Raw genomic sequence first — 26907 nt, forward strand, 5'->3', positions numbered from 1 at the left:
TTCGGATGTCGCAATGTTCTTGTTTTTCTAAAAATTTAAATAAAATTATTATTTAATTAAGAAAAAAAAAACCTATTTTAAAACACGTTTTGGATAATTGTTTTGGAATAATAGTAGTTTTTGAAGGAAACAGTAAAATAATTAAACAGTAAAATATTTCTACACATAAATTAGTTTACAATAATTTCTATTGAATTTTATAAACATAATTATAATTTCTAATCATATTTCTGATTAGAAATTACAATTATGATTATAATTAGAAATTAAATTATTATACAAAAATTAATTCTCCTAATTAGAAAGAGGTGATTGTTACTTTTACCTCAGTTAACATAATATTGCATACTTATACAATATTATGTTATCTGTGGTTACACTGTTCCATTAATTTCCACTAACATCTTTTAAAAAAAATCTTCCACTGACATTTTGGATTTCATTTAATCTGTCATTTAGTTGATTTTGCTTACTTTACTACAGTGTCGGTTTTTTGTAAATGAATAATTGAATATCGATTTACACCGGTTTTAAATTAAATATATCTGTTTCTTGTTATAAAAGCAAGTTTAAACGATTGTTATTTTTCCTACCACTGTTTTGAATATTACATTCCTTGTTCACTTTACATAGAATACAGTTTACTATAAAGTGCCTAACCTTTAAAAAATGGAGCAAGATGAATTGTCCGAATTTTTGATTACAAAAGAAAATAAGAAATTACTTCCCGAACAAGAGGTTAAGAGCCATGAACCGGAAGAGAGTATAAAAAGGGAGCCATTGACCACAAAAAACGCGGTAAATTTTTTATTAGCGGGAACGCTCAGGCAGAAAGTGTGCAGATATTGTTTAAACGTCGCAACTCCTTTGTATGAATTGGATCGAGTTTACCAAATCGGTACTGAGACAATTTTATATAAAGTCACCGTGAGGGACATGATTGCAAGTTTTCATCCTTTCAAGGTAGAGTATTAAATTTACGTACGTTTGGAATAGAATACATCATTGTTTTGAATATCTGTTGCTGGACTTTTCTTCATAGGGTCTCAAGTAGAGTTTATATAGTTTATCTGCATTGGTACATCTGACTCACAAAGCAGCTTGCTTTATAACATTTTTTTTCTATATTTATTTGGAATGACAAACAACATGTAACATTGAGACAGTGGTACACATGTCAATGTTTTTATACAAATTCTATCTCAGTAAAAACTTTTGTTTAATGTAAATAGATTTCAAACAAGCTTACTGTCCGCCTGATGTTAAGTGATAATCACCTATTTGCAAACAGCAATATGTTATCATTTGGCACCTGCAATATCAGATGTGAGCTACCTTTCTGTAGACCTATGATGTCAAGATTCTCTACCCTGTAATTTCACTTCCTTACATTCTTTAAATGAAATGCATCCTATAAGATACTTGGTAGCTATTTTGTTTTTTGGTAGCTATTTGGTATAGATCAGACATATGAAGTTGTACTTAAGCAGAATTTTTGCAAAGTCTTCCTTGATAAAACAATATCTATTTTTAGATTTATGAATAAACTAGCTGTTCCAGTGACTTCGTCTGCATGGAATTTAACATTATTATTCTAAAATAAAAGTAGCCTAAAGAACTAAAAATTATTATCTTCATCTTAATTTATTCATGCCATTAGGTACTGATAGGTTCAAACTAATACATTTATATCCTGCATCATCCCTTACTTTATCCCCATTGGGATTGAATTTATCAAAATCCTATTTAAGCGAACATCTTCATCACAGTAGCTCCAATCTTTAATTTCAGTTCAATCAGTTGAAAATCTAAGAAGATTTATACAAACTTTCATCCCTTATTTTATCCCCTTAGGGGTGGAATTTATGTATGCTTTATGTATGGAAAGTCTCCGCTCGATCGGTTTAAAATTGACAAAGTTACATACAAACTTTCATCCCCTATGTTATCCCCATGGGGGTAGAAATAATCAAAATACTTTCTTAGCGGATGCCTACATCATAACATCAACCTGCATGCCAAATTTCAGCCCGATCCATCCAGTAGTTTGGGCTGTGCTTTGATAGATCACTATGTCAGTCAGTCACCTTTGAGTTATATAAATTTAGATAGAAAAGAAAAATATAGTTGTTATTAAAATATCTACAGGTACAGCATGAAGCCGGGGTAGTATTATATAAGTTGTGTATTATATAAACTATGACTATAGTATTATATAGTATTATATAAACTATGTATATATATATAGTATATATATAGTATTATATAAACTATGACTATCATGCATCAACAATCTGTCTGTTGGAATGCAATTGATCTTCTAACAAAGGTCTTCAACATTTTTCATCTCTCTCTATCCCTAGCTACCCTTGTCCTATAGAAGTGGTCAGAGTCATTGTCGAATGTCTATGGGATGGTGAAGGTAACATTTGACATGTCCACATTTTGTTGCTATATTTGAATTCTATATGGGACAAACCATAATGTTTGGTTTGTTACCAGTATTTTCTTCACTAGAAAGTCAGTATAAATTGGCACAACATTTATTTTGGTATGGCCAGATTTGAATTCACAACCTATTTGTTATAAGTAGTAATAAAAACTAGTGGTGTACCTCTGAATTACCATTGTCAATAGCATTCTATCTATTGCGATTTTGGTGGCTTTGGTCTTCCCTACAGATGTAAGATTTACTCAGTAGGTCTACCACGAAGTGCAATTCCGAAATTTCGGATCGATATTTCGTGTGATTCGTACCATGAAAAACGTTCATTCCGAAATTGTGCCCGAAAACGGAGAATATCGTTTCGATCGTCCCACAGGTTACATGTGGATCACAAAATCACACACAATCACATACCTCCTTGGTATAGACAGTGTATTTTACTCTACTTTAATGCAAGTTGTAAATTAGCACCTCACCCATTAAACTCATTTATATCATCATCCAATGAGAAATTTTCAAAAAAAAAACAGCAGAGATACAAATAAAATTAATAAAAAAAAACTTTAATGCAACCATATAGTTGTATTACCATGCATTAATTAATATTTTTCTCTATTACAGGTTATAGATGAACCAAACTTTCCAAATAGAATCTGCGATAAATGCTTAAATCGCACTTTCAGTGCATATTTATTCACTCAACAATGTGATCAGTCTGAAAGAGCTTTACGCAACTGTTTTGATGATATATATGAGAAACTTGATAAACTTGATCCTTTAGAACGACCCAAGAAGAGAGGCAGACAGAAAATAAATCCAAATTATAATGTAATATATTCAGAACATGAAAAAGTATTTAATTATGCTGACCCATTAATAAATATTATCAATATTGGAACCTCTGTAGACAATACAAGTAATGGATATAATGAACTCCAATGTCCACGGTGCTGGCAAATATTGCCAAACTTGGATTCCTTGTTGAACCATGAGAAACTACATCCAAAATTTATGTGGTATAATTGTCATATATGTGGCAAATCATTTGCCAAACGATACCAATTAAAAAGGCATGTACGAAGCAGTCATGAATTGGGTAAGAAGTTGTCATTACCTGATAGCGGTTTTAAATGTACTGATTGTGGAGTTGGCAGTGTCAGTTATGACCAACATTTGCGACACATTGAAAAACATAAGTTTCAAACTGTTATGGAACATTTAGTGCATAGGAATATGGATAAACTATGTGCTCTGTGTTTGAACAAAGATGGTCACTTAGTAGAATTAGATAAAACTATCAGTTTACATGGAGGCCATCCTGAGTTAACAGGACACAAAAGCATTTATAACATTGTGGGCTCAACTTTACCTGAAGTAAGTATAAATTGTTTATATTTCTAATATTTTCGCATACTTTTCAAAATTCTTATAAAACAGCTTTTCTTACCTGGGTACTTATAAAATAGAGTCTAAATATATCTGAAAAAAAAAAAAGATGTAACAAGAATATTGAAATGTACTAAGTATGATTCAGGAGTCTAATATTACTTGAAATATGTTATGACATTTGTATATCATACTTTTGTCTCCAATCACAAGGAATATTGATTAACTCTTCTTGTAATTTGAATAATATGACTTATTTGTCTTTACATTATTAATCATTTTCTAGCAAAAATCATACAAATATCAAGAATTACTTGTACCTAACACGGCTAAGATAGTAACATTAGTAAAGAAATTAACAGCCAACAAACAAACTTCAGTGGATCAAGAAAGAGACATAAACACAATGGCTGAAACTTTTGCTTTGCCTCATCCAATAATTATTTCTGTGTCATCTGTTAAAAGTGATAACACTTTGTTCATATTTTCAAGACCTCAATCATGTGAAGAAAATACAGCAATAGAACTAAATTGCCAAAATATTGAAATTGCAACTTCCGTAGAAAGTTGTTGCAAAAATAATAAAACCAGTCTCTATGAAATTGAAAATGAAAAATCTACTACAAATAAAGAACCAAGAGATTGTTCTGACATGTTGCAAACCAATAAAAACATTTTCACTTTTTCTGAACCATATTTTTTGGATATTTATAAAAAGGCAAACAATACAACATTTACTAATCCTGAACCCAAAATATCTAAAGTTAAAATTATCAGCCAACAAATATTTATGGGTAATAATTACGTTTTCGAAAAACGTAATAACCATGCTGAACTGCAAATGAATATGTCTGTTGTGGGAAGGCCATCTTCAGACGAATTTTCTGAGCCTGTTAGTAATTTTTCTATGGACATGATAAATTCAGATAAAAATGACAATAGAATCAAATTTGGTGATGCTATTAAGGAATCATGCAAGTTTTGTTGGATATTCACAAATACGGAAAAATGTGAAAAGTGCAGAAAATTTAATTATACTAATTCTCATAATAGGAATAATGATCGTAATATGATTACGAAATCAGATATTTATCCTAATGCTTGTGTCGATCAAGTCATCCTGGGTTGTGGCGAAGTTTTTGAATCAATTACAAATTCATCTGAGCATATTACAACATCAGAAGCAGATAATAAAAAAACTGAGCCTGCTAATTCTATTAAAGATCTGTGCAAGTTTTGTTGGTTCTTTAAAAATACAAGAAAATGTGAATACTGTAAAATATGTAATGATAATGATTCTATGACCAAAGCAGAGAAAATAAGTCATAATGTTTGTACTAATGTAGTTAAACAACCCACTAAACGAAAACTTACTGATGAGATAAGTGTACGACCTATGAAATCAAAGTGGAAGTGCAATATCTGTCTAACAGATAATGCAAATAGACTGACATGCTTATGTTGCGATTTCCAAAATTATGATTACGATAAAGTGATGAAAGTTAATTTAGGAAATGGTAAAAATAGTATTTATGCACTAATGGATGTTAATAAGAAAAATGAACTATCACAAAATGATATTAATGAAAATAATGATTCACTAAATGATATAAGTAACAAAAATGAGATCCCAGAAAAGGATATTGATAACAAAAATAAAAGCCCTATAAACTTTGACAAATTAAATTTAATCTTAAATTCCGCATCAGATATAATTGAAAGTGCTAAAGAAGCCACTTCTAATAACTTGACATGTCAAGATAATTTTAATAATACAATTAGTACTGAAACTAATAATTTGGAGATGGAAACTTGTGAGAACACTGGATTTTTTACTATTACATTTAATAATGGAACAGATTCTGCTAACAGCAATATGGAGATTCAAGAAGAAATGGATATAGTTATGGATGCACTACCAATAAAAACTACAGCAGCCATCGCCACTCCTAAAGTGTTATATAACAACACAACACCAACACCATTTCAATTTCAAATTGGTACAGGGACTTCTAGAAATGAAGGAAGAACAAGAAGATTCATAAAGCCTTTAAGAAGAATGGCAAACATGTCTTAAAAGTGTAAAATATTGAAATGTAATTACACTTAATTTAATTTCGAAAACCAGTGATTTGTTTATTTTTTTCTCTTATTATTTATGGAGTATTGTTTCATAATTTAACAGTGAATGGTGAAATAGATTTATTTTCAGCAGCAATGGAATGAACTATAATGCATTATTTATCTGAAGTATAATATAGGCTCTATATTATAAGTATATTGTAATTACGACACTGAGGACAGTGGAAATCTTTAAATATACCTTTAACGTAATTTTAAAGTACGTAATTAATATAATACTCCATCCTTCGCTTTTTATGCCTTTATTTTACAACTATTTTAATTTTTTGTTGCAGATGAATATCTTAAACAACTATACGGGTTCCAAAATATGCGAAAAATGTCTCAATAATGCAATAACAGCTTATATTTTTTTAAGTCAAACCTATTCCATAAGAAATAGACTGAGTATTTGTATTGATTCAATGTTAAGTTCTTTAAAACAAATAGTTAATCCAGAAGCAAAACTGTTCATTGAGATTGCGCAGAATACTATTATGGCACCAAAATCACCAGATTATATTGATGAAGATTTGTTCATTGATGATGATGATGAGGAATTTGATGAAGAAAAACTTAAAGTAGAAGTTTTAGAAGATGAATTTAGAATCAAATCTGCGAGTGATGACAGTGATGATGAAGAGAGAACAAACATTAAAAAAATATCTAATGATGTCTTAAAAGATGAAAACAATTGTAAGGGCACTATTGTGAAACCAAAAGAGTCAGAATGTGTTGATAAAGATTTGTTGAAAGATAACAATCAGAAATTAGATGAACAAAGTCTTGAAGAAGTTTTAGAAGATAAATTTAGAAAAAAATCTGAGCCTGATGGCGATGAAAGTAGGATAGACATTAAACAGGTATGTAATAATTTATTAAAAGGAGAAAACAATGATGTTAATAACAAAAACATATCGAATCCAGAACTAATCCACATGGATCATGTGAAAATGGATTCCACAAGTGAAGAATATGATTTCAAAACACATGTAAAATCTCCAGTCTGTGATAAAGATAACATAAATATAGATGATAATTCAGAAGATATTATTGATAATCCAGCTAAAAGAGCAACAAAGACTTATGTGAAAAAAAGATTTATCAATGGCTATCAATCCACATTTGCTTCTAATGAGACAGAACAAACCATGAATGATGTATGCAGCGAATTCTTAACTTTCAAAAAGAAAAAGAAGCCAGTTAGGAAGTTTTACAGCTGCAAATTCACATGTCCATTATGTTGCAAACATTTCCTTTCTGAACATTTTCTAACTCGACACATATTGAAACATGTTAATAAAAAAGTTAAATGCACAATTTGTTTGAAAGACTTTCAATCGAAATTCTATTTATATGAACACACAAAAATTGTACATTTGTTGGATGTAAAAAATTCTTGGGCATGCAAAGTTTGTGGTAGAACATTCATAAGTAAAAATAAATTTATTAAGCATAAACGAACCCATAGAAACAAAGAATGCCAGTTGTGTGACAAATTATTCTCAACACAAAGACAATACGATAGTCATATGCAAAGACACACAGCCAAATTAAGAGAAATCAAAGAGAACAATATTCAAACGTGTAGTTTCTGTGAAAAGGAATGTTCAAACGACAATAGCCTTTCAGTACATGTGAATAAAGTGCACTTACAAATAAAACCGTACAGTTGTGATATGTGTAATAGACAATTTTATACGGAAACAAATTTGAATTGCCACCAAAAAGTCCATAGTTTATTCTCAATTGAGACTTGTCAAGTGTGCAATAGAGTATTAAAGTCTAGGAAATCTTTGGTCATCCACGTGCGGAAACATATTGGCGCGAAACCGCATAGCTGTCAAATCTGTAGACAGTCGTTTTACTCGCAGAACAAATTGACGGCTCACATGAGAGTTCTACATGGCGGTAAATATTGTTGTAAACAATGTAAGACTGTATTTATAAATAAGTCTGATTTGAGAGATCATGTTAGTAAAACACATAATATGATTTAACATAATGTAATAGGTATTTAAGTTTGCACAGATTAAAACAAGTTTAATCTATGTAATGTAATGTTTAAGAAGTCAATACAGATATAATTTTATAATTTTTGGAATTATTCAGATAAAGAATATTTTGTTACTGTGATTGGTATAAACATACATTTACTGCAAATTAAGGTATACATTTTTGATGCAAGAAACTAAGGTCTAAAAAAAGCAGATTAATAATTAGGTTTAATACAAAATTCTTCCCCTTGAATTAATTTTACTTTTGTTTTATAAATAATGTAAACATTGTGAAAATAATTTAATAGTAGTAATTTTATATTCAAGGCTCGAAATATTTATTAAAAATAATATAAAGTATGATTGTAGCGTAGAATACTTTTTAATATTATTAATAATAATTTAATATCTGCTTTTTTTTTCTTCTGAATTGAATAAAAAACAATATTATTTTTTTCCTCTGAATTGAATGTAAATTTAATACTAGGCCTATTAAATTTTCAATTTATAACCCACGATTTCGTACGCGTGGAATGTAACTATTTTTATTAAAATAAAAGTAGCCTAAGTTCCGTAAAAATTGGTCCAGCCGTTTCAGAGCAAGAACAAGGCAGACAATTTCCTACTGCTACTACTTTTTACTTATGATGTAAGTACAGTATATATATTTATACTTATATATACTTTCTTATGCATTTAAGAAAAGTTAATTTGAAATTACAGACAGATACTTAAATTTTATTCATTTATATAGATATATTTATTAGTTATTTTCAATTATATTTGTCGGAAACAGTCAAGTTGTGAATCTCAATATTCATGTTTTGGAATATAAATAATAGTCATAATAAAATATATTTAAGGCACCTATTTTTGTGTAAACTTCTTTAAGACCAGAGTAATTGCATTAATTATATGGAAGCATGGGGTTCATATAAAAAAAATAAACCTTTGTATTTCGTAACACTAAAAACACTTACCCAAAATATTTATTATTTGCAAGTGGAATAAATATTGTTACTATACTGCTGTGTATAGTTATAAAACAAGAATATTTATGTTTGTAGGTTTAAGATTTACTTTAATAAATATATTTAGAATTATGTAAACATTTTTTTTATTGTTGGTATTCTATTTCAACATAATATGATCGGTTTTGTGGTATTTTGAATTGCAAGATACATAATCAGGGGATTGATGTGTACAGACATATAATAACAAGAATAATAGTTTTATTTTAACATTTATAACCGAAAAAAAAAAACACAGTGTAATGTAATTAAAAATCATAATTATCAAATCAACGTAAATAATTTATACATAAAAACAAATATATAATATAACCCTGGACATATTTTATCGCTATTAGATTTCAAACTAAGCAGAGCTGGTTGCAGTTAGAGCAGGCTATTTGAGAGGAATCGAACCCATGAACATAGCAAGTAAGGTGGTGTGTTAAACCGCTAAACCACAGAGGCTGTCCGCAGATGTACTCAAAGAACTTCTTTATTCTGTGGATATACTCAGACAACTCATGAATTGCAAGGTTTTTTGGGGCGAGATCTAAGCCTGTGGATGTTAAACATTTTTCAACAGTCTTTATTAATTTTTAATCTATTAGATTCATAATTTGTTGTAATTAATAATTAATACAGCACCAATTCATTCTCATCTACTTTTGGTTGCCTTTTATCTTCGAATAAATAATAATATTCCTTTCCCAGCTCTTTCACATCACGCGGATCAAATTTCTTATCCTTATTCTTCCAATGAACTTTCTTAAAATGATTCCTCATCTCCCTAGCCAAATAAAACATTGTGTCACACAATGGACAACGTATAGTTTTTTCTGTATGTTTCTTTATTTTATGCGTATTCATTATACTTGATGATCTGAATTTCTCTCCGCATACATCACATTCATACGGCGTAACACCTGAATGTATACGTTGATGCATCTTCAAACACACGCTGTTCGCGTATTTCTTCCCACAGATGGTGCAGTATCTCGTGTTTTGTGTGGAATGAGTCTGGATGTGCTCTTTCAGTCGTTCCTTCCCACAGAATGTCTTCTTACACATGTTACACTCGTAAGGCTTTATTTTCAAATGGAACCTGTTAACGTGCGACTCCAGCTCCCCTTTCCTAGTTACCATATGTCCGCACCAATCGCATTTCACTACCTTTAGGTTCTTTTTCGGTTTCACTCTCTTCTGTGTATGCGTGTACTTTAAATGTCTCTTTAAATAAATTGGTTTTATTAATTTTCTACAGATTGGACACTCTACGGGCTCTAAATGAGCTTGTCTATGCAATTTTAACATTGATTCTGTTTGCAACGTTTTACCGCAAGTCTCACATTCGTATTGACTATCAGTGTTCTTATTTACATTACAATAAATCATGTGTTGTGGAAAAAATGCTGTTGTTATATGCTTGTTACAATCAGTACATTTGATGACGTCATCGCAATGCATGCGGCTGTGTGCGTGTAGTTTTTTTATATCGTCAAAATCAACGTTGCAAATTTTACAAGGGAATCTAGCGTCAGGTCCGTGGGTTGCTATATGATGCATCAATTCCTTTTTAGCATCAAACTTAATTCCACACATCGGACACTCCAAATTGGTTCTTCTTCTTTTCAACTGTATACCATTGTGTATTCTGAACATGTGTTCTTTTAATTTTAGTATTGTGTAAAATTGTTTATTACATAAATTGCAAGGATATACACCTACAGCGTGTTTAGTATTTTTGTGATTCGACAATTGCTCTTCAGTGTGAAACGAGGATGTGCATACATCGCATTTGTATTGCCGTTTGATCCATTTGCAGATTTCAACGTGTTCGTCAAACGTGGCCTTAATTTTAAAGTCCAAATCGCAAAACTGGCACATAAAGTTTTCTCTATGGAAGCGATTTAAGTGATTCCTTAATGTAACTTTCGAATAAAATTGCTGAGAACAATGCGCACATGTGAAGGGATGGTGATCTAAATGTTCACGATTCACATGTCCAAGCAACGCTTCTCTTTTTGGACATATGTAGTCACAATCTAAACACATAATTTTAGTAGCTTCGTTCATCATTTGTTCTCTATAGGAGACTAAATATTTATAATGCATACACGGCACCTCTCTGCAGTCTAAACATCCATATTTACACTTGTGAACCTTTAAGTCTGCTTCTTTAAAATGTTTTAAACACATGATACATTGTGGATCGCCATGTTTTTTCTTCATATGCGTTTCTAGAGCTAAAGATGAATATAATATGCGATCGCAGACTTCGCATTCATATATATCATCTTCGTGGTTCAGTTTTAAATGCTCCAGAAAATTTTCTTCTGGCATAATGTTAAAACAGAGTCTACATCTGGCTTTATTGTGTATCTTGTAATGCAACGATAGAAGTCTTTTTGTCTTTAATACTTCATAACATATTTTGCATTGCAACGGTTGTATTTTTTCCGTTCTTCTTGAAATTTGGCACACCCTCTCGTGTTGCAACCACTTCTTTGTAGTAGATATGACTCTTTTACATTTCATGCATTTGTAAATTCTGTTTTTCAATCTCTTTAGTTTTCTTTTCTTCAATTGTGAACCTAATTTTATTTCTTGTATTATATTTACCTTGATTGCATCTGATTTTTTGTTATTTTCATATATTGTATTTGTTTCAGCATTTTCTATATTATTAGACGAAGATTCTATTGCAACAACTTCAGTTACAGCTCTTATATCTACATATTTATCTATATCTTCATTTTCTTGTAATACTATTAGAACATTTGAATTTTCACACTCTCCATCAGATGTTAATTGATTATTTAAATCTGTAATCTTTATAGACAAGTCTTCGATATATTTATTAAGTATTTCAGATGATTTTATAGTATTGTAAATGAATAGATAGCATTGTATTACATTTTGTGAGCAGTGACTGCAAATGAAAGGACTTGCTAAGATATTTTTAGCCTGTAAGTAAAATGAACGCAATTGTTATTAATAGGTATCTTATTGATTCTGATATTTAGTACCAGATTGGTCTCGGGTCATGGACCAAGTCTGAAGTTAGGTGTGGTGAATGACCATATAAAAGAGGTGCAATACTTACATCTCCTTTAAAAACATAGTACACGATATCCTTAATTAGTTTTTTATGCGAATTATTATTCATGACTATATCAAATTCTGTATCTATAGTCCACAGATTTTCATCATTCGCGAGGCAAATACCACAGAATTGGGTATTTTGACATAAACTTTTGAGTTTTTGTATTATATATTTTATATTAGATTCGTTCATTCCGAACTGATCCAGTACTTCCTCAGTCATTTCTGCTGTAATGTTATTATTTCTGTAAATGTGATAAATTGCTTCGTTATTGATTTTGAAATGCGTATTATTACATGCACAGTTCAAAAAAAATATGGGGTCGTAATTGATGGTAATGGAATAGTGCACCCGCCTGCGCTAACGGTTTTAGCTGGCGAGGCACCAGTGGAGGATGATAAGATGAGCATGAGGTCAGGTCAGTTAGCACATCGTGATAAATTCACCAATAACTTATCACGATGGTTACCAGGTGAAACCGCGTGGAGGTCAACATAATATGGTACATTGTTAGCAATGGGTTCATTAGTCCACATTTAAAACATCTATTCAAAAGAGCAATACACAAATTTCCTGCTCATTCTTCTTGTGATGATTCGGTGTTCCGAATGAGTGGTAGAATAAAAAATATGACTACTTATAATTACCAAAACGTGGTAAGAACCCGTGATTTTTACTAATTATACGTATAAATAATGACCGCGTTAAAATTAATATAGTTTATTAAAAATATGGCTATTCAAGTGCTTGTATTGAGTTTTTTTGATTAAAGATTATATTTATTATTATTATACTATGCTGCACCTGCCTGCGCTAACGGTTTATGCTGGCGGAGCACCAGTGGAGGATGATAAAATGAACATGTCAGCGCATCGTGACAAATTCACCAGGAATTTATCACGATGGTATCCAGGGGGAACCGCATGGAGGTAAACCTGACATGGTACATTGCTAGTAATGGGGTCATGAGTCCACATTACTAGCAATCCCCTTCCCGCCTCTGTGTCTATATTAACCGTGGATAGTTTTCTACGGCCTTACATTTATATCATCTTATATTTATACATCTACATTTTCATATTGTCCGATAAGGGAGTTAGAAGATTATGACTACAAATAAAGATAGAATTGGGTAAGCACATATGCAATAGCATTCTGTATCCCTCTGTCTACCTCGTGAGGAATTTGCCGTGAAGATAGATATATTTTTATATAAAAAAAATGTTTTCTGTAGTTTGCGACTCTACAGATGTACAGTACGTAAGGACTGTACTTATTATAAAAATATCTGAGATTCTTTGCTATCTTTTTTGTTTCCAATCCTACAATTTAATTTTTAAACTTAGATTTATACCCTACCTGTGATACAAAAGGAACACACCGGTATGTTCCAGTCATAATTTGTTTACGTGATTTTCCGCAGCACTGTTTATGCCTACTTCCTTACTGATAATCTATGGATAAATGTGCTTTTATTACGTCGTGTATTATTAGAAAATCGTTACCAGTTAAAATGTCATTTGTAATATATCCAGGTAATTTAAATATAGACACTAATAAATGAGTAATTTACGAAGTACACTAACAAAAAGAAAGTAAAATTACTCTAAAATACAAGATGGCGTTCCTGTTGTCTTCTAAAGTATAGATATAAAAATACTCTATGCTCAAACTTGACATGTATTAGTGATGTGCCTATGAAAGTAGTATAACGGCGCGGGTGACTTTTTTCTATAGGAAGACGTCAGCAGGGGACAAGCAATTCAGTGTTGCTTATATTACATTTGGTGCAACTCTATAATTAAATTTATTTATATTATTATCTATTAGAACTAAAGAAACTTTTAGAATCAACATTTACTATTTGTCTTACTAAGAAAATGTGGACATACAAGCCTATTTATCTATAACGATTTCTATATAAAATATATGTTATTGCAGACTTTTTAGGGCTATTAATAAAAATAAGTCTACCATTATCTTAGTGTAACTGTAATAACGGTCTAAGGTCTATGCAACATACGCTAAGTAAAGCTAAGCTCACTGATTAAAAAAAGTCGACTTATTTGACGTTTAATTATTCGTCCAATTTACACATTATCATTTGAAACTCTCTCACATTGTTGTTGCATTATTCTGATCTTTTACAGATGACCCTAATTAACAGATTTACATAACATCCAAGTTTATAAAAAGAAAATAATACAGATATATTGAAGTACAATAATTTAAAAAAGCAATAAAGGCAAAATTATCGTTGTACTAACGCTGTGCGTGTGGTTAAACTCTAATGAAGCTTGGAATGTTGACATTGACAGATCATTGTTTTTGTTATTGTTATTACATTAAATGCTTGGATGAAGAAATTAATTGTTATTTTATTGTATTTATATCGTAAGATTAGTTATTAGAAGTTCAATATTAAACTATTACATATAACAGCGACATGGACTTGTTGAAGCTATTTTTAAATGACAAAACATTTAAAAACACATGTTTTCTGTGTTTTAAGAATAATGAGAATTATGTCTCTATATATCAAGATTTTAATGTATACGATGAATGTACCAATTGGAACATTTCCCTCCAAAATATGATCAAATATTTGCTACCATTACAAGTGAGTAATAAACAAATATAACCGGGGCAAATATTTATTTTTGAATCTCAAAGCAGTAAGACATTAGGAAAGCAGTTGTTATCTGTCCTCAATTCTTGGTATCTAATCTAATCTTTGATATTTGTTACAAGAATTATATTATCTGTGGAAATAAATTTAATCTTCAAAACCTATATTCCTACATAGGTTTTATGAAATTGTATATAATGTAGTCAGAAGTTTCTGCAAGGTTTGGGCATTTGGTACTTGATCCTTAGCCTGTTTAATATAAAACCTGGTTTAAAAATTCTTAGTATTGAAAATATATGAATTTTAATTAACATAGTTCTGATGTATATAACAATAATGGTCACATATTTAGACCATACTGACTGCCATATCATCTGGCAGTTCAAGTAGCTACTATTGGACACTTTTTTTTTATGTAACTGGAATGTCACACAAGCTAAGAACCCTAATGGTTAATGCCAATCATTATTCACATCCATAAACAATAACACTGATATCACATCATTATTATTCTATTCTATTCTATTCTATTCGACTTCTATCCATTCATAAAAAAATTAAAAAATGTAAAAAAAAACTATACAATAAATTTCTCTATTTCAGGACATCATATTCCATCAAGCTTGTGATATCTGCACACATTTGATAATTAAAATGTATATCATTTTGAGGAAATATAATAAAAAATTAGAAAAATACAACTTAATCATAGAGAAACTGATCAGTCAAGTTGACAAAACATCATTACTCCATTTAAAAGAAACTGGTAAAATGTATTTCAATCTTGAAGAATCAGAAAACAACAGTTTAGAATATATAAATGATCATATTGTAACAGAAGAAGAGGTAGATACCACAAAAGAACTCAAAACATGTGAAGAATGCAATATGAGCTTTAAAGGTGTGGAATTATTCCATGAACATAAAATTCTAACTCATAGAAATACTAATAAATCTTTGGTGTGTGAAATTTGTGGTAAAAATTATAAGACACCACAATCGTTGAAGGATCATCTCAATAGTCACACAGAGAAACAGTGTCCGAACTGTAATAAAGTTCTCAAAGCCTCGTATTATAAAGAACATATACGTAAACATGAAATCAAGGAACGTAAAAAACGGAAGAGGCTTCTCTACAATTGTAATGATTGCCATTACAAAAGCGTCAACAAATGCTCACTGAATGCACATATTAATAAAACACATTTACATGTACGTCCATTTGTATGCGATATATGCTTCAAAGGGTTTCACAAGAAGAGCACCTTGATAGAACATGTTAAGATACATGAGAAACGTAAGGATTTGAGGTGCGAAATATGTGGAGAGGGTTATGTATGTATGAAAACATTGACAGAACATTTAAGGTTGCATTCTGGTGATAGACCATACAAATGTGATATGTGCAATGCGAGCTTCGCATCGTCTGGCCGTAGAACAGAACATGTGCAACGTAAACACATGGAGAAGACGAAGCCATGTTTGATTTGCGACAAAAAGTTTAGTTTAAAGAAAGAAGTGAAACGCCATATGAAAGTAGTCCATAAAAATATTGATCCAACAAATTCTCAATTATTAGATTTAAGTTCACCAACTCCTGAAATTACTCATATTGATACAATAATGTAGAAAATTAAAAGAATAAAATATAAATATGTTGTATTATAAAAAAAAACTAATAAATTTATTACTTAATTCCTAATATATTTTACTTACCACTCATTTAATAATTTAATCTACCACTGCCACTCATTTAATCATTCAATCGCTCATTTAATCTACCACTCATTTGTTATTTTAATATCACTTCTCACTATATTGTTTATTATTGTTGCATCTCAAGCAGCCTCAAGTCTAATCGGTCACATCCTGCAGATACGTCTAAAATTTACAAGTGCTTACTTTATATCTGAATACCTTCATGTTTTAAGCAGTTGAATAATCAAATTCAGGAATGCCAAATATTTTAGTACAGTCTTCTAGTGTGGTACCGACCAAAATATTTATGAAATTAAATTTCTAACGACATTGGTTTGATTAAAAAACAACATTATCACATTAATGTTTATTTTATAAAAAATAAGGTACAAAAGGACATTATTATAACAGTATTCATTTTTTACTATACAATAAATACAAATTGTAAAATGAGTATTATTTGATGACATTATCAAAATAAATCTGTCATCTATTCATTAAATAAATCGTCAAAGTCAAAATGTACAATATTATTGTAACAATTACAATTTATGTAACATTTACATTACAATTTCAGAATTGCCACAAGTTGCAATCCTAAGTGAAACGTAGTTAAAATCTAATTACAATATGCAAGTTATAATTGTTATTTTATTACTAATAGAGACTTAATAATTTAATGCAGTAGGACACATATGGTATGTATTTAAAATGCATATTTTAAATACTAATTTAGAGCTGGCAACTGGCTGAAATACATCTGCTTTCAAATATTGTTTGAAAAAATGATCTTTTCCGTATACCTACTTCTATTGTTTATATCTAATTTGCAATATATGCTGAATTTAATAAAAAAATTAAGCAATGTTTAAATCAATACATTTTTTACATCGTTAAGAAAATATTAAAAATACATTTTATTGATAAAGTAATGATTTTGATGTGTAATATTTTTTTTAAGTAATTAATGAGACAGCAAAAGGTATGTTTATTTCTGACCCACGTCTATGTAGCGTCATTTCATAAATACGATTATTAATTATCGGATTATTAATATTTTCTATATTTCACTGTAAGAAATAAACCTTGCATTTTTGGTAGGCCTATTTTATGTTTATTGTAGTTTTTATTCATATTACAATATAATTTTGTAACATTTACAAAAAAATGGTAAAATTGGCTCATTATGAGCTAGTAATATTAATGTATCACTCAAAATGGTAAATATTGTGGTAACTCAATCTTAAATACTACATTCTTACATTAACATATTAATTTTGTTTACCATAATACCGTTGGCGGATCAATAGCTTGTTTATTTAACTCGGTTGCTAACTATATCATTTGAAACATAGATTTAAAATTTTGTGAATGAAACATTTCACAGTTGTAATTGAAAACTTTCTGTACCTATTAATTGTAATACAAAACCGCAAACCTATCACTTCCTATATATATTGCTACTTTTACATCACTTTCATGGCTGTATGGGCGCAGTTCCTTTTACCTTTCCGTAAACTATATAATAGGATAAACCAAAAAAAGATATTTATTTAAACGACACGTTTCACTTTCACGTGCGATTGGAAGTGTTAAAAATTTGCGTGGGAAAACCAACTCGTAAACTTGAGTGATTGCATTTTACAATTTTTTGTGTTCACACTTTCTTTTAATAAAAATAAAATATTTTTATAATATACAGATATTATTTCCCAAAGACAACGTTAAGATTTATAAATTATCAATAACGCTATATGTCTTTGCTTTTATCAAAGTCAGATATCCGCCATTTTGGAATGAAAATTATTATAACAAGGCGCGAAAGCACGCACGAAGTTTGCGGGAATGCGCTCACTGGCGACGCGTGCGGTCTTTCTCGATCTCTTTGTCTACATTTATATGCTTATTCTTTCCTGCCTGAAAGAGTGTTATGTGTAAGGGCAGCTTAGAAGCTATTGTTTTAAAATTGAGAATTGTTAGCAACCGCATTATATAATAAAGCGGCAGGTCTTATAAAACAATCACAATTATACATTGAACATTTGAACACGTTTTGAGTCTTAATTTTAATATTGGTAACCGCCTCCTTGGCTAGGAGGGACGTAACTCTGGCCCGGTCCACTGCTGGGTCCCGGGTAACCGGCTGGCTGATCGGGATATCGGGCTTCACCTTCATAGGTTACCTGAAAGTAGTATAGTAGGTTGTTACAAACTGTATCTTTATATATCTTTTTTATGTCTATGCTTTTTATAACAATTATATTTATAGATATCACTAAAGAGTTCGCGTATTTATCTTTTGCTCTCTTGTACTTGATCTCCTTTCGAATTTATACAGCTCCATACATAGGGAGATACTTACTTAATTAATTAATAATTTAATTTCAGTCACTTTGTTTGATAATTAAGTAATATTACATAATTTTATTAATGTATTAATCAATTAACAATTGAAATAACTTAGATAATATAAGTAAATTTGAATAGTCAAATTTTTTTAATTCTATCATTCATTCGGAACGCCACATCGGACTCATCACAAGAAGAATGAGCAAGAAACTTGCGTGTTGCTCTTTTAAATAAATGTTCAGAATTAAATTAAGAATTTTGTTATTCAGTTACTCGTACCCTATATACATTATTACATAGTATAAAACAAAGTCGCTGTCGTTGTCTGTTCGTCTCTATGTATGCTTAAATCTTTAAAACTACGCAACGGATTTTGAAGATGTTTATTTTAATAGATAGAGTGATTCAAGAGGAAGGTTTATATGTATAATACATGTACCGTGTGAAGTCGGGGTGAGTAGCTAGTTTTTTTATATTAATTGTCTTATTACATATTATAAAATAAAGTCGCTGTCGCTGTCTGTTCGTCCCTATGTATGCTTAAATCTTTAAAACTACGCAACGGATTTTGAAGATGTTTATTTTAATAGATAGAGTGATTCAAGAGGAAGGTTTATATGTATAATACATGTACCGTGTGAAGTCGGGGTGAGTAGCTAGTTTTTTTATATTAATTGTCTTATTACATATTATAAAATAAAGTCGCTGTCGCTGTCTGTTCGTCCCTATGTATGCTTAAATCTTTAAAACTACGCAACGGATTTTGAAGATGTTTATTTTAATAGATAGAGTGATTCAATAGGAAGGTTTATATGTATAATACATGTACCGTGTGAAGCAGGGGTGACTAGTTTTTTATATTAATAGTCTTAGATATACCTCAGCGTTGAATCCATTTCTCCAGTCGGCTGTGTATTTTACAATCTGTGTGCGGCCATCAGGCAGGGCGACCCTGTATTCTCCCCTGGTGACGTCACCGTCAGAGATGGCGTTGTGACTGTAATCGTTGCCGTCCTCGTTCACGGCATAGGCGAAGTCGAAGGGCATGCCGGGCTCGTGGTGGTGATGATCATGGTCGTGGCTGTGGTCGTGATCATGATGGTTTATCTGGAATTTTCAAGTTTAGAATTAATTTTTAGCAGTCTTGAATTTTTTTTAGGCCGCCGTCTAGAGGCGGTAGCATCTTAGGGGATGTAGATTTCAGAGGATAAAAGTCACATGTTCACTTGTTTTCTCATGGTTTTTTCTACTTCCCTATAGAAAATTATTCCTATCGAAATCTATAATATATTATCGCTGAGTGATAGATAAGATCAGCAGTTTATGTAACTTTAAGGCCTTATTTACTACAAATGAAAATTTACTATTTTAGAAAGGTACCTAAAGAATCTAAGGAAATAAAGTAGCTACACTCATAAAAATCCGACACTGGATTTTAGCAAAAGCAATGATGATCATGGTCATGGCTGTGCTCATGGTAGTTTATTTGGAATTTTCAAATTCAGAATTAGTTTTTAACAAAAGTCGGACCATCGATTCCGCCCGGTAGATCCCGCGTCAAATTCCAACGGGCATCGTAATTACGGCTTGAGCCGAAGTTAGAATCCCTATAAAGTGATCGTGAGTCGACCTCCACGCGGTTCACTATGGGCTGAAATTATATCCTCCACTGGAACCGTACCAGCGGGGGGAAGGGGTATGTTAGTAATGTGGATGATGATCCCATTGCTAACAATGTATCATGTCAGGTTGACCTCCACGCGGGTCCCCCTGGAAACCATCGTGATAAATTCCCGGTGAATTTATCACGATGGGCTAACTGACCTGACGTCATGTTCATCTTATCGTAAACCGTTAGCGCAGATGGAAGCATCATCCCATTATCAATCACTAAAAAACAAACCGTACCAGCGGATACTGTCAACGTAAGTGTTGCAAGAGTTAATGATTATTATCCATTTAAGAATAAAATATGAATGTAAGTATTAATTTTAAAAATTTACCATCTAACGATTACTTTATCTGACCTTCAGAATATTGCAACTGTATCGAATTTCATACAGCAATCCATGCAGAACAACCAAATGATATTGTTTTATCGAAACAATAACACATTCGCGAGAAATCGTAAAGTTTCACAATCATATGTTCGATGTTTCGAAATATGGATTGGAGTGTAGTTTTTTTAACGGTAATGTGTTTGAGATTTTTATTAATAATGTGTAATGTAACTATAAATAAATAACCCTGGACAATTAACACAACGCCATCTAGGCCCACGGTAAGCAGAGCTTGTGTTGTGGGTACTAACCAACTGATATTAATGCTTAGATACTTTTTTGTAAATACATATACATAGAAAACATCCAGACCGATACACGTTTGTATTATACTCATGAATACAAATATTTGCACCTTGCGAGGAATCAAACCCGCGACCGTCTGAAGTACAGCGGTGTGACCGGTAGACCACCGAGGCCGTCATAATAATCACCTGAAGGTTAGTTATATATTATATTAGATATGAATAGTACCACTTTTATGTCTAACTAATGCTGTTGGCCGCAGCTGGCCTTTACAGCTTCACCGGACGATAGGGCAGTGCAGATGGCACTCCAAACCAAATCTCCTCAGGATAGAGTGTAAACTTTCCAAAGGAGATATTTAGATAGACAGATAGATAGATAGATTATGTTAACTGAAGGGGAAACGCGACATATCGCGTTTCCCCATCAGTTTGGCAAAATTGATAGATTTTTGTGCACAGACCTAGGTTTACTATATGTTTGTTTAATTAGCGCAATCATCATCATCATCATCATCGCAGCCCGGAAGACGTCCACTGCTGGACATAGGCCTCCCCCAAAGATCTTGTTTGCGCAATGTTTGTTTTAAATAGTTTTATATTTTCCACACTATACTACGTTGTGCTAAATAAATGATTTTTATTATATTACTTTCAGGTAGCTACAGTTACACAGGCAATCGACGGTTTAGATTACGATGACTACGCTGGTAAATTCTCTAAACTAACAGTAACCTATAGACTGTAATATTTTTCATAGTTATAGATGTAGTATAGGAAGGGTATATTACGGTTTCTTAAGGGTTGGTAACATAACTGTGGAATAGACATAGGCCAAAAGTATGTCGCCACTAATAAACCGGCAGATATTATTAAAAAAAGAAAAAAGAAAATTGTTTATTTGGTACACTGAAAATAATTTTTAAAATTTAATTTACATTTTATATTAATAAATAGAGTACCAACTAGGTCTCCGCTCAGCATATGTCGTGACGGGGTGCCACGACGCTGGTTTTCAGCGGACACCGTCATATACAATAAACATAATAAAATAATAATAATAATACACATACATACATAAATCCAGGCGGACAACACAAAGCAAACATTTACGACATACTACCATATATAAATAAACATCACACATAAACTACATACTGAAAACATAAAATAAATATAAATTCTGGTGACACTAGTATTACCCTGCATTACCCCACTTTTGTAGTGCAGACACATCACGGCACAGTTTTCTGAGTGAGGAGTATTTTATTTATTTTTAAAAATTTTATTATTATTATTATTATTTTCGCATTTATTATAATAATAATAATAATAACAAGATTAAGAAAAAAAAACGTCTGTCACTCGCACGTGACACCCATGGTGTTTCAGGCGTCAATAGGCTATGGTAACTGTTTACCACCAGATGGGCCGTATAAATAAAATGAATATCTCTTAATAATTGTATTCGACGGAAAAAAAATAAGTTTTTCTATCAACTGCGTCGAATCGAGAGTCGCTAAGATCTTGAAATTGGATAGATGAAGATTTGTATTATACGAGAATCGAACCCGCGAGCATTGGAAGTAAGGCAGAGTGATAAACTATTGCTATTTTACTTTAGCCGGCTTCAATATAAACAAGTTGAAACAAATGGACATAGGTGAGTTCATATTAATAATTATTAAATATAATAAAATGTATATCATATCGTATCATATCATATCACTCGTGAACAGCTTCGTGGGTGGTGACTGGATATATACTTCGATGCATGTGTGTGTAAAATATACGTTAGTATGTTTTTTTTTATTAATTTAATGTAAATATTTTATATGCATAATTATAAAAAAAATCTGCACTCTTTCTGTAATATATATAAATTTCGCAATCTATAAGAGTGCGAAATTTTATTGGCAATCGTCAAAACCGTAAAAAGTGGTATCAATTTTTATTCACATCACTACATAGTATAAAACAAAGTCGCTGTCTGTCTGTCCCTATGTATGCTTTAATCTTTAAAACTACGCAACCGATTTTGAAGCGGTTTTTTTTAAATAAATAGAGCGATTCAAGAGGAAGGTTTATATGTATAATACATATACATACGGGTGTACCCGTGCGAACCCTGAGTGAGTAGTCTTAGATATAAAATTCTCGTGTCACAGTTTTCGTTCCCATACTCCTCCGAAACGGCTTGACCGATTCTCATGAAATTTTGTGAGCGTATTGAGTAGGTCTGAGAATCGGTCAACATCTATTTTTCATCCCCCTAAATGTTAGGGGTAGTCCACCCCTAATTTTTGTTTTTATTTTAAGGCAAAACAACGTTTGCCGGGACAGTATAAAGATTATCGTTATATAATTATTACAGATTATGGAGAAAGACTATCAAGTAAGTAACTAGCCATTTAGCTTTACCTTATACCATACCAGGTACCATTACCTAACTAAGACTTTCGGGCGAAAAGAGATTTTTAGTAATATCACAGATAACATAATATGTAATATGGACTGATGACCATTTCTAGCCATGTATATCAGGTAAATAATCCTTGATAAATTCCTGGTGAATTTGCTACATAGGGCTAACCAACCTGATCATCCTTCACAGGTGTCACATTTGTATTCATGAGTATGATTGTTTGTATCGGTCTGGGTGTTTTCTATGTATAATATGTACCTATGTATTTACAAAAAAAAATATCTATGTATATGTATCAGTTATCTAGTACCCATAACACAAGCTTTAAATAGCTTAACTTGGGTCTAGATGGCGCTGTGTGAATTGTCCTGAGATTATTATGATTATTATTATTATTATATATATATTTATGGCCACTATGGTCATGTTATCTCTGTCTACCCTGTAAGGAACTTAGCGTGAGGATAGAATATATTTACATTCAATTGGTCTGTTCATCGTGCATCTTGTTGTCTTACTCCTGAGATTATTATTATTATTATAATTATATTGTATTATAATTGCGTCTTATGTATTTCTGTTGCTAGCAGCTTGTTTTATAAGCTGTTAGAATCACAGTTAAATTATATAATGGACCTTACTAACTGCTAATCGTGAGTTAGTTCTTATTAATAAGTTATTTTACAGTTAACTGTAATCATGTTTTAATATTCCAGGCGTTGAAAGTGGTAAGTCTATTTAAGATTCAACAATTAGTGTTGTAATCATATCTTTATTATCTTAATTATTACCATCTGTACATGCGAGTTCGTTCGCATGTAATTTAACTTTATTTTTCTATAATAAAAGTAACCTAAGTAACTCCTTATTACATTAGTTATCTGCCAAAAAAAGTCCCGTCAAATTCGGTTCATCCATTTCAGAGATTAGCCGGAACAAACAGACAGACAGAAAAAATTGTAAAAAATGTTATTTTGGTGTATGTACCGTATTTATATTCATATCCATGTAGTAAAAAACGATTATTTCAATATTACAAACAGACACTCCAATTTTATTTATATGTATAGATTTTCGATGGCTGCTAAGGATTAGCGGTTTGGGGCACCGCTTTACTTCTTCAAACATTTGTATTCAAGAATATGTTACAAACAAACACATTGGTTTCCATGTGTTTTCTATGTATATTATGTATGGATTTACAAATCTGAGTATTTATATCAGTTGTCTGATACCCATAACACAAGCTCGTTTAGCTTGGGACTAGATGGCACTGTGTGAATTATCCAGGAATATTATTCAATCGAGCTTCGAACCCTTAGCGGTAAACTAAAGTACCCTTAAACTAAAGTCGTATCCGTCAGGCGAGAGTTGGTTTCAGCCGCTCCATAAGTCCTTCTTTTGGTTTGGAGTGCCATCTGCACTCGCCTCCTATCGTCCGGTGAAGCTGTAAAGGCCAGCTGCAGCCAACGTAGAGTTTAGAGTAGTCCGAAAAAAATTACCACAAATGTAAATAAACTACCAAATAGTGAAAACAGCATTATTACATAGTATAAAACAAAGTCGCTGTCGCTGTCTGTCCCTATGTATGCTTAAATCTTTAAAACTACGCAACGGATTTTGAAACCGTTTTTTTAATAGATAAAGTGATTCAAGAGGAAGGTTTATATATATAATACATGTACATCCGTGCGATGCCGGAGTGGGTAGCGAGTAAAAATTAACAAATCATAACAATTAAAATATTAAATATTTCATTATTTTCAGTCCGACAAAAGCTGAAGTTTAATAAATTCTCGTTGACTCGTAAGACAACAAGATGCACGACGAACAGACCAATTGAATGTAAATATATTCTATCCTCACGCTAAGTTCCTTACAGGGTAGACAGAGACAACATGGCCATAGTGGTCATAAATATCAATACATAGAGTCAAAATTATTTCATCATGAAGGTAATTTCTTACCATTTAAATTAATTTAAAAAAATATCTACTAATTTATTTATTTATTTATTAAAACTTTAATACACAAATACATACACATGGCGTACTCAACACCGTGAGGCATTTTCTCCTAGTCAACCATTGGGCAAACAGAGTTTTGTGGGCGGTGCATTAAAAAATTTGGAATTGAAATTAAAAAAAAAAATAAAAAAGTAGATAATTTTAATATAGTCGAGTTACTCTAGAAATAGTCCTTTTTTATTATGTTTTCCGGTGTCGGTTGTCTAGCGGTTCAGCACACCGTCTTACTTCCGATGGTAGCGGGTTCGAATCCTCGCACGACACAAACATTCATGAGTATGAATGTTTGTATCGGTCTGGGTGTTTTCTATATATAAGATATGTATGTTGTGTAATTACGAAAAAAAATATCTATGTATTTGTATCAGTACTCTAGTACCCATAACATTAGCTAGCTTAACTTGGATCTAGCGCTGAGTGAATAGTTCTGTGATTATTATTATTATTAAATGTATTTTTATAGCACAGGGGACAGGCGAGCTTGCGGCTCACCTGATGGTAAGTGATTATCGCCGCCCATGAGTAACACCAGGGGAATTACAAGTTCGTTGCTGGCCTTTTAAGAAGGAATAAGCTCTTGAAAGTTTCAATATCGTGACGGTTTGGACATACCATTGCTGGCAGGTGATTCCACAACGTGGTTATGCATAACTAAAAGTTTCGTTTATTATTGGTTTCAGTGGATCCTTCATTCACAATTGGTAATATAAACTTCTTTATTTTATTACACACGAGCAACGGCGGATCCAGGGGGGCATCATATGGGTCATGACCCCCCCCCCCTGAGCTCAGGACTCTAAGTCCTGAGCTCAGGGGGACCACTAATTAAACATAATGATTTTATTTATATATTTTGTTACCATACAGATTTTATGTAACTATATACCTTTAATATTTAATTAATTATATTTAAATAGTGCTTCTCTGAATGTCTTCAAGAGAACGAAAGAAAGGTATAAAAAAAAATAAAGAAAAAAAACTTTATTATAGTGTCTATGTGTTTGATTAGAAGTGTGGGTATTTTATTGATTATGTTAAATTTTCAGATAGCAGTAAAGGTAAGTACTATATATTATACTATATATTATTATTTAATAATATTATAAATTTTATTTAAAAAATAAATTAAAAATAAAATGTTAAAGAAGGGATGTTGTACTTTCACGCAAATACTACTAAACCGATCATCATGAAATTTTGTACACATGTTTTTGGAGGTATTAAAATGAACATAGAATACTTTTAAAAAATAGACAAATAATTTTTGGATACAATGCGAACGAAGCCGCGGGTAAAAGATAGTAAATAATAAATGCAATATGTCAGGTTTATTCAATGGATTCAATGCGAGTGAAGCCCGCGGTTTCACTGTTCACACGGGTGCGGATAAAAGTTAGTAATAATAAAA

The 26907-nt window shown here is 31.4% G+C and overlaps 4 protein-coding genes across 7 annotated transcripts in view; 2 read left to right on the forward strand and 2 right to left on the reverse strand.

The window, feature by feature from the left end:
- Positions 1-468: 468 nt before the first annotated feature.
- LOC131848668 (zinc finger protein 62-like) lies at positions 469-9015 on the forward strand. 2 transcript variants are annotated; one of them, XM_059198595.1, is made up of 4 exons: positions 469-963; positions 3068-3820; positions 4119-6173; positions 6250-6338. In XM_059198595.1, exons 1-3 carry the CDS (start codon positions 670-672, stop codon positions 5907-5909), a joined length of 2838 nt encoding a protein of 945 aa, XP_059054578.1. In that variant the 5' UTR covers positions 469-669; the 3' UTR covers positions 5910-6173; positions 6250-6338. The 2 variants fall into 2 exon arrangements, with proteins under 2 accessions (XP_059054578.1, XP_059054586.1); XM_059198603.1 differs by lacking the exon at positions 4119-6173 and having other exon boundaries at positions 6250-9015.
- A 581-nt stretch (positions 9016-9596) lies between these two features.
- On the reverse strand, positions 9597-13690 carry LOC131848590 (zinc finger protein 59-like). Of its 2 annotated transcripts, none has more exons than XM_059198517.1 (3): positions 13572-13690; positions 12067-12310; positions 9597-11927 (listed from the first exon to the last, which is right to left on the reverse strand). In XM_059198517.1, exons 2-3 carry the CDS (start codon positions 12286-12288, stop codon positions 9597-9599), a joined length of 2553 nt encoding a protein of 850 aa, XP_059054500.1. In that variant the 5' UTR covers positions 12289-12310; positions 13572-13690. The 2 variants fall into 2 exon arrangements, with proteins under 2 accessions (XP_059054500.1, XP_059054493.1); XM_059198510.1 differs by having other exon boundaries at positions 13426-13690.
- Positions 13691-14431: 741 nt separating this feature from the next.
- On the forward strand, positions 14432-16332 carry LOC131848684 (zinc finger protein OZF-like). The gene is made up of 2 exons (XM_059198614.1): positions 14432-14686; positions 15299-16332. The coding sequence occupies exons 1-2, from the start codon at positions 14513-14515 to the stop codon at positions 16322-16324; spliced, it is 1200 nt and encodes a 399-aa protein (XP_059054597.1). The 5' UTR covers positions 14432-14512; the 3' UTR covers positions 16325-16332.
- A 1912-nt stretch (positions 16333-18244) lies between these two features.
- The window catches only part of LOC131848635 (pro-resilin-like), a 47610-nt gene continuing 38947 nt past the window's right edge, over positions 18245-26907 (reverse strand). For both annotated transcript variants that reach the window (XM_059198559.1, XM_059198566.1), the window contains exons 5-6: positions 19622-19849; positions 18245-18576 (exon numbers count right to left, since the gene is read on the reverse strand). In XM_059198559.1, the coding sequence (XP_059054542.1) occupies positions 18460-18576; positions 19622-19849 (345 nt within the window). In that variant the 3' untranslated portion in view covers positions 18245-18459. The remainder of the gene's footprint in view (positions 18577-19621; positions 19850-26907) is intronic.

This window comes from Achroia grisella, unplaced genomic scaffold, assembly GCF_030625045.1.
Source record: "Achroia grisella isolate CSIRO2021 unplaced genomic scaffold, CSIRO_AGI_Agris_v1 utg1090, whole genome shotgun sequence".
Lineage (NCBI taxonomy): Eukaryota > Metazoa > Arthropoda > Insecta > Lepidoptera > Pyralidae > Achroia > Achroia grisella.

Coding starts and splice junctions, on each gene's coding strand:
- LOC131848590 (XM_059198517.1), bottom strand. CDS start 12,288: ATGACTGAGGAAGTACTGGATCAGTTCGGAATGAACGAATCTAATATA. Junction 11,928..12,066: donor ACTATGTTTTTAAAGGAGAT/GTAAGTATTGCA, acceptor TTTTACTTACAG/GCTAAAAATATCTTAGCAAG.
- LOC131848668 (XM_059198595.1), top strand. CDS start 670: ATGGAGCAAGATGAATTGTCCGAATTTTTGATTACAAAAGAAAATAAG. Junction 964..3,067: donor CAAGTTTTCATCCTTTCAAG/GTAGAGTATTAA, acceptor TCTCTATTACAG/GTTATAGATGAACCAAACTT. Junction 3,821..4,118: donor TGGGCTCAACTTTACCTGAA/GTAAGTATAAAT, acceptor ATCATTTTCTAG/CAAAAATCATACAAATATCA.
- LOC131848684 (XM_059198614.1), top strand. CDS start 14,513: ATGGACTTGTTGAAGCTATTTTTAAATGACAAAACATTTAAAAACACA. Junction 14,687..15,298: donor AATATTTGCTACCATTACAA/GTGAGTAATAAA, acceptor TCTCTATTTCAG/GACATCATATTCCATCAAGC.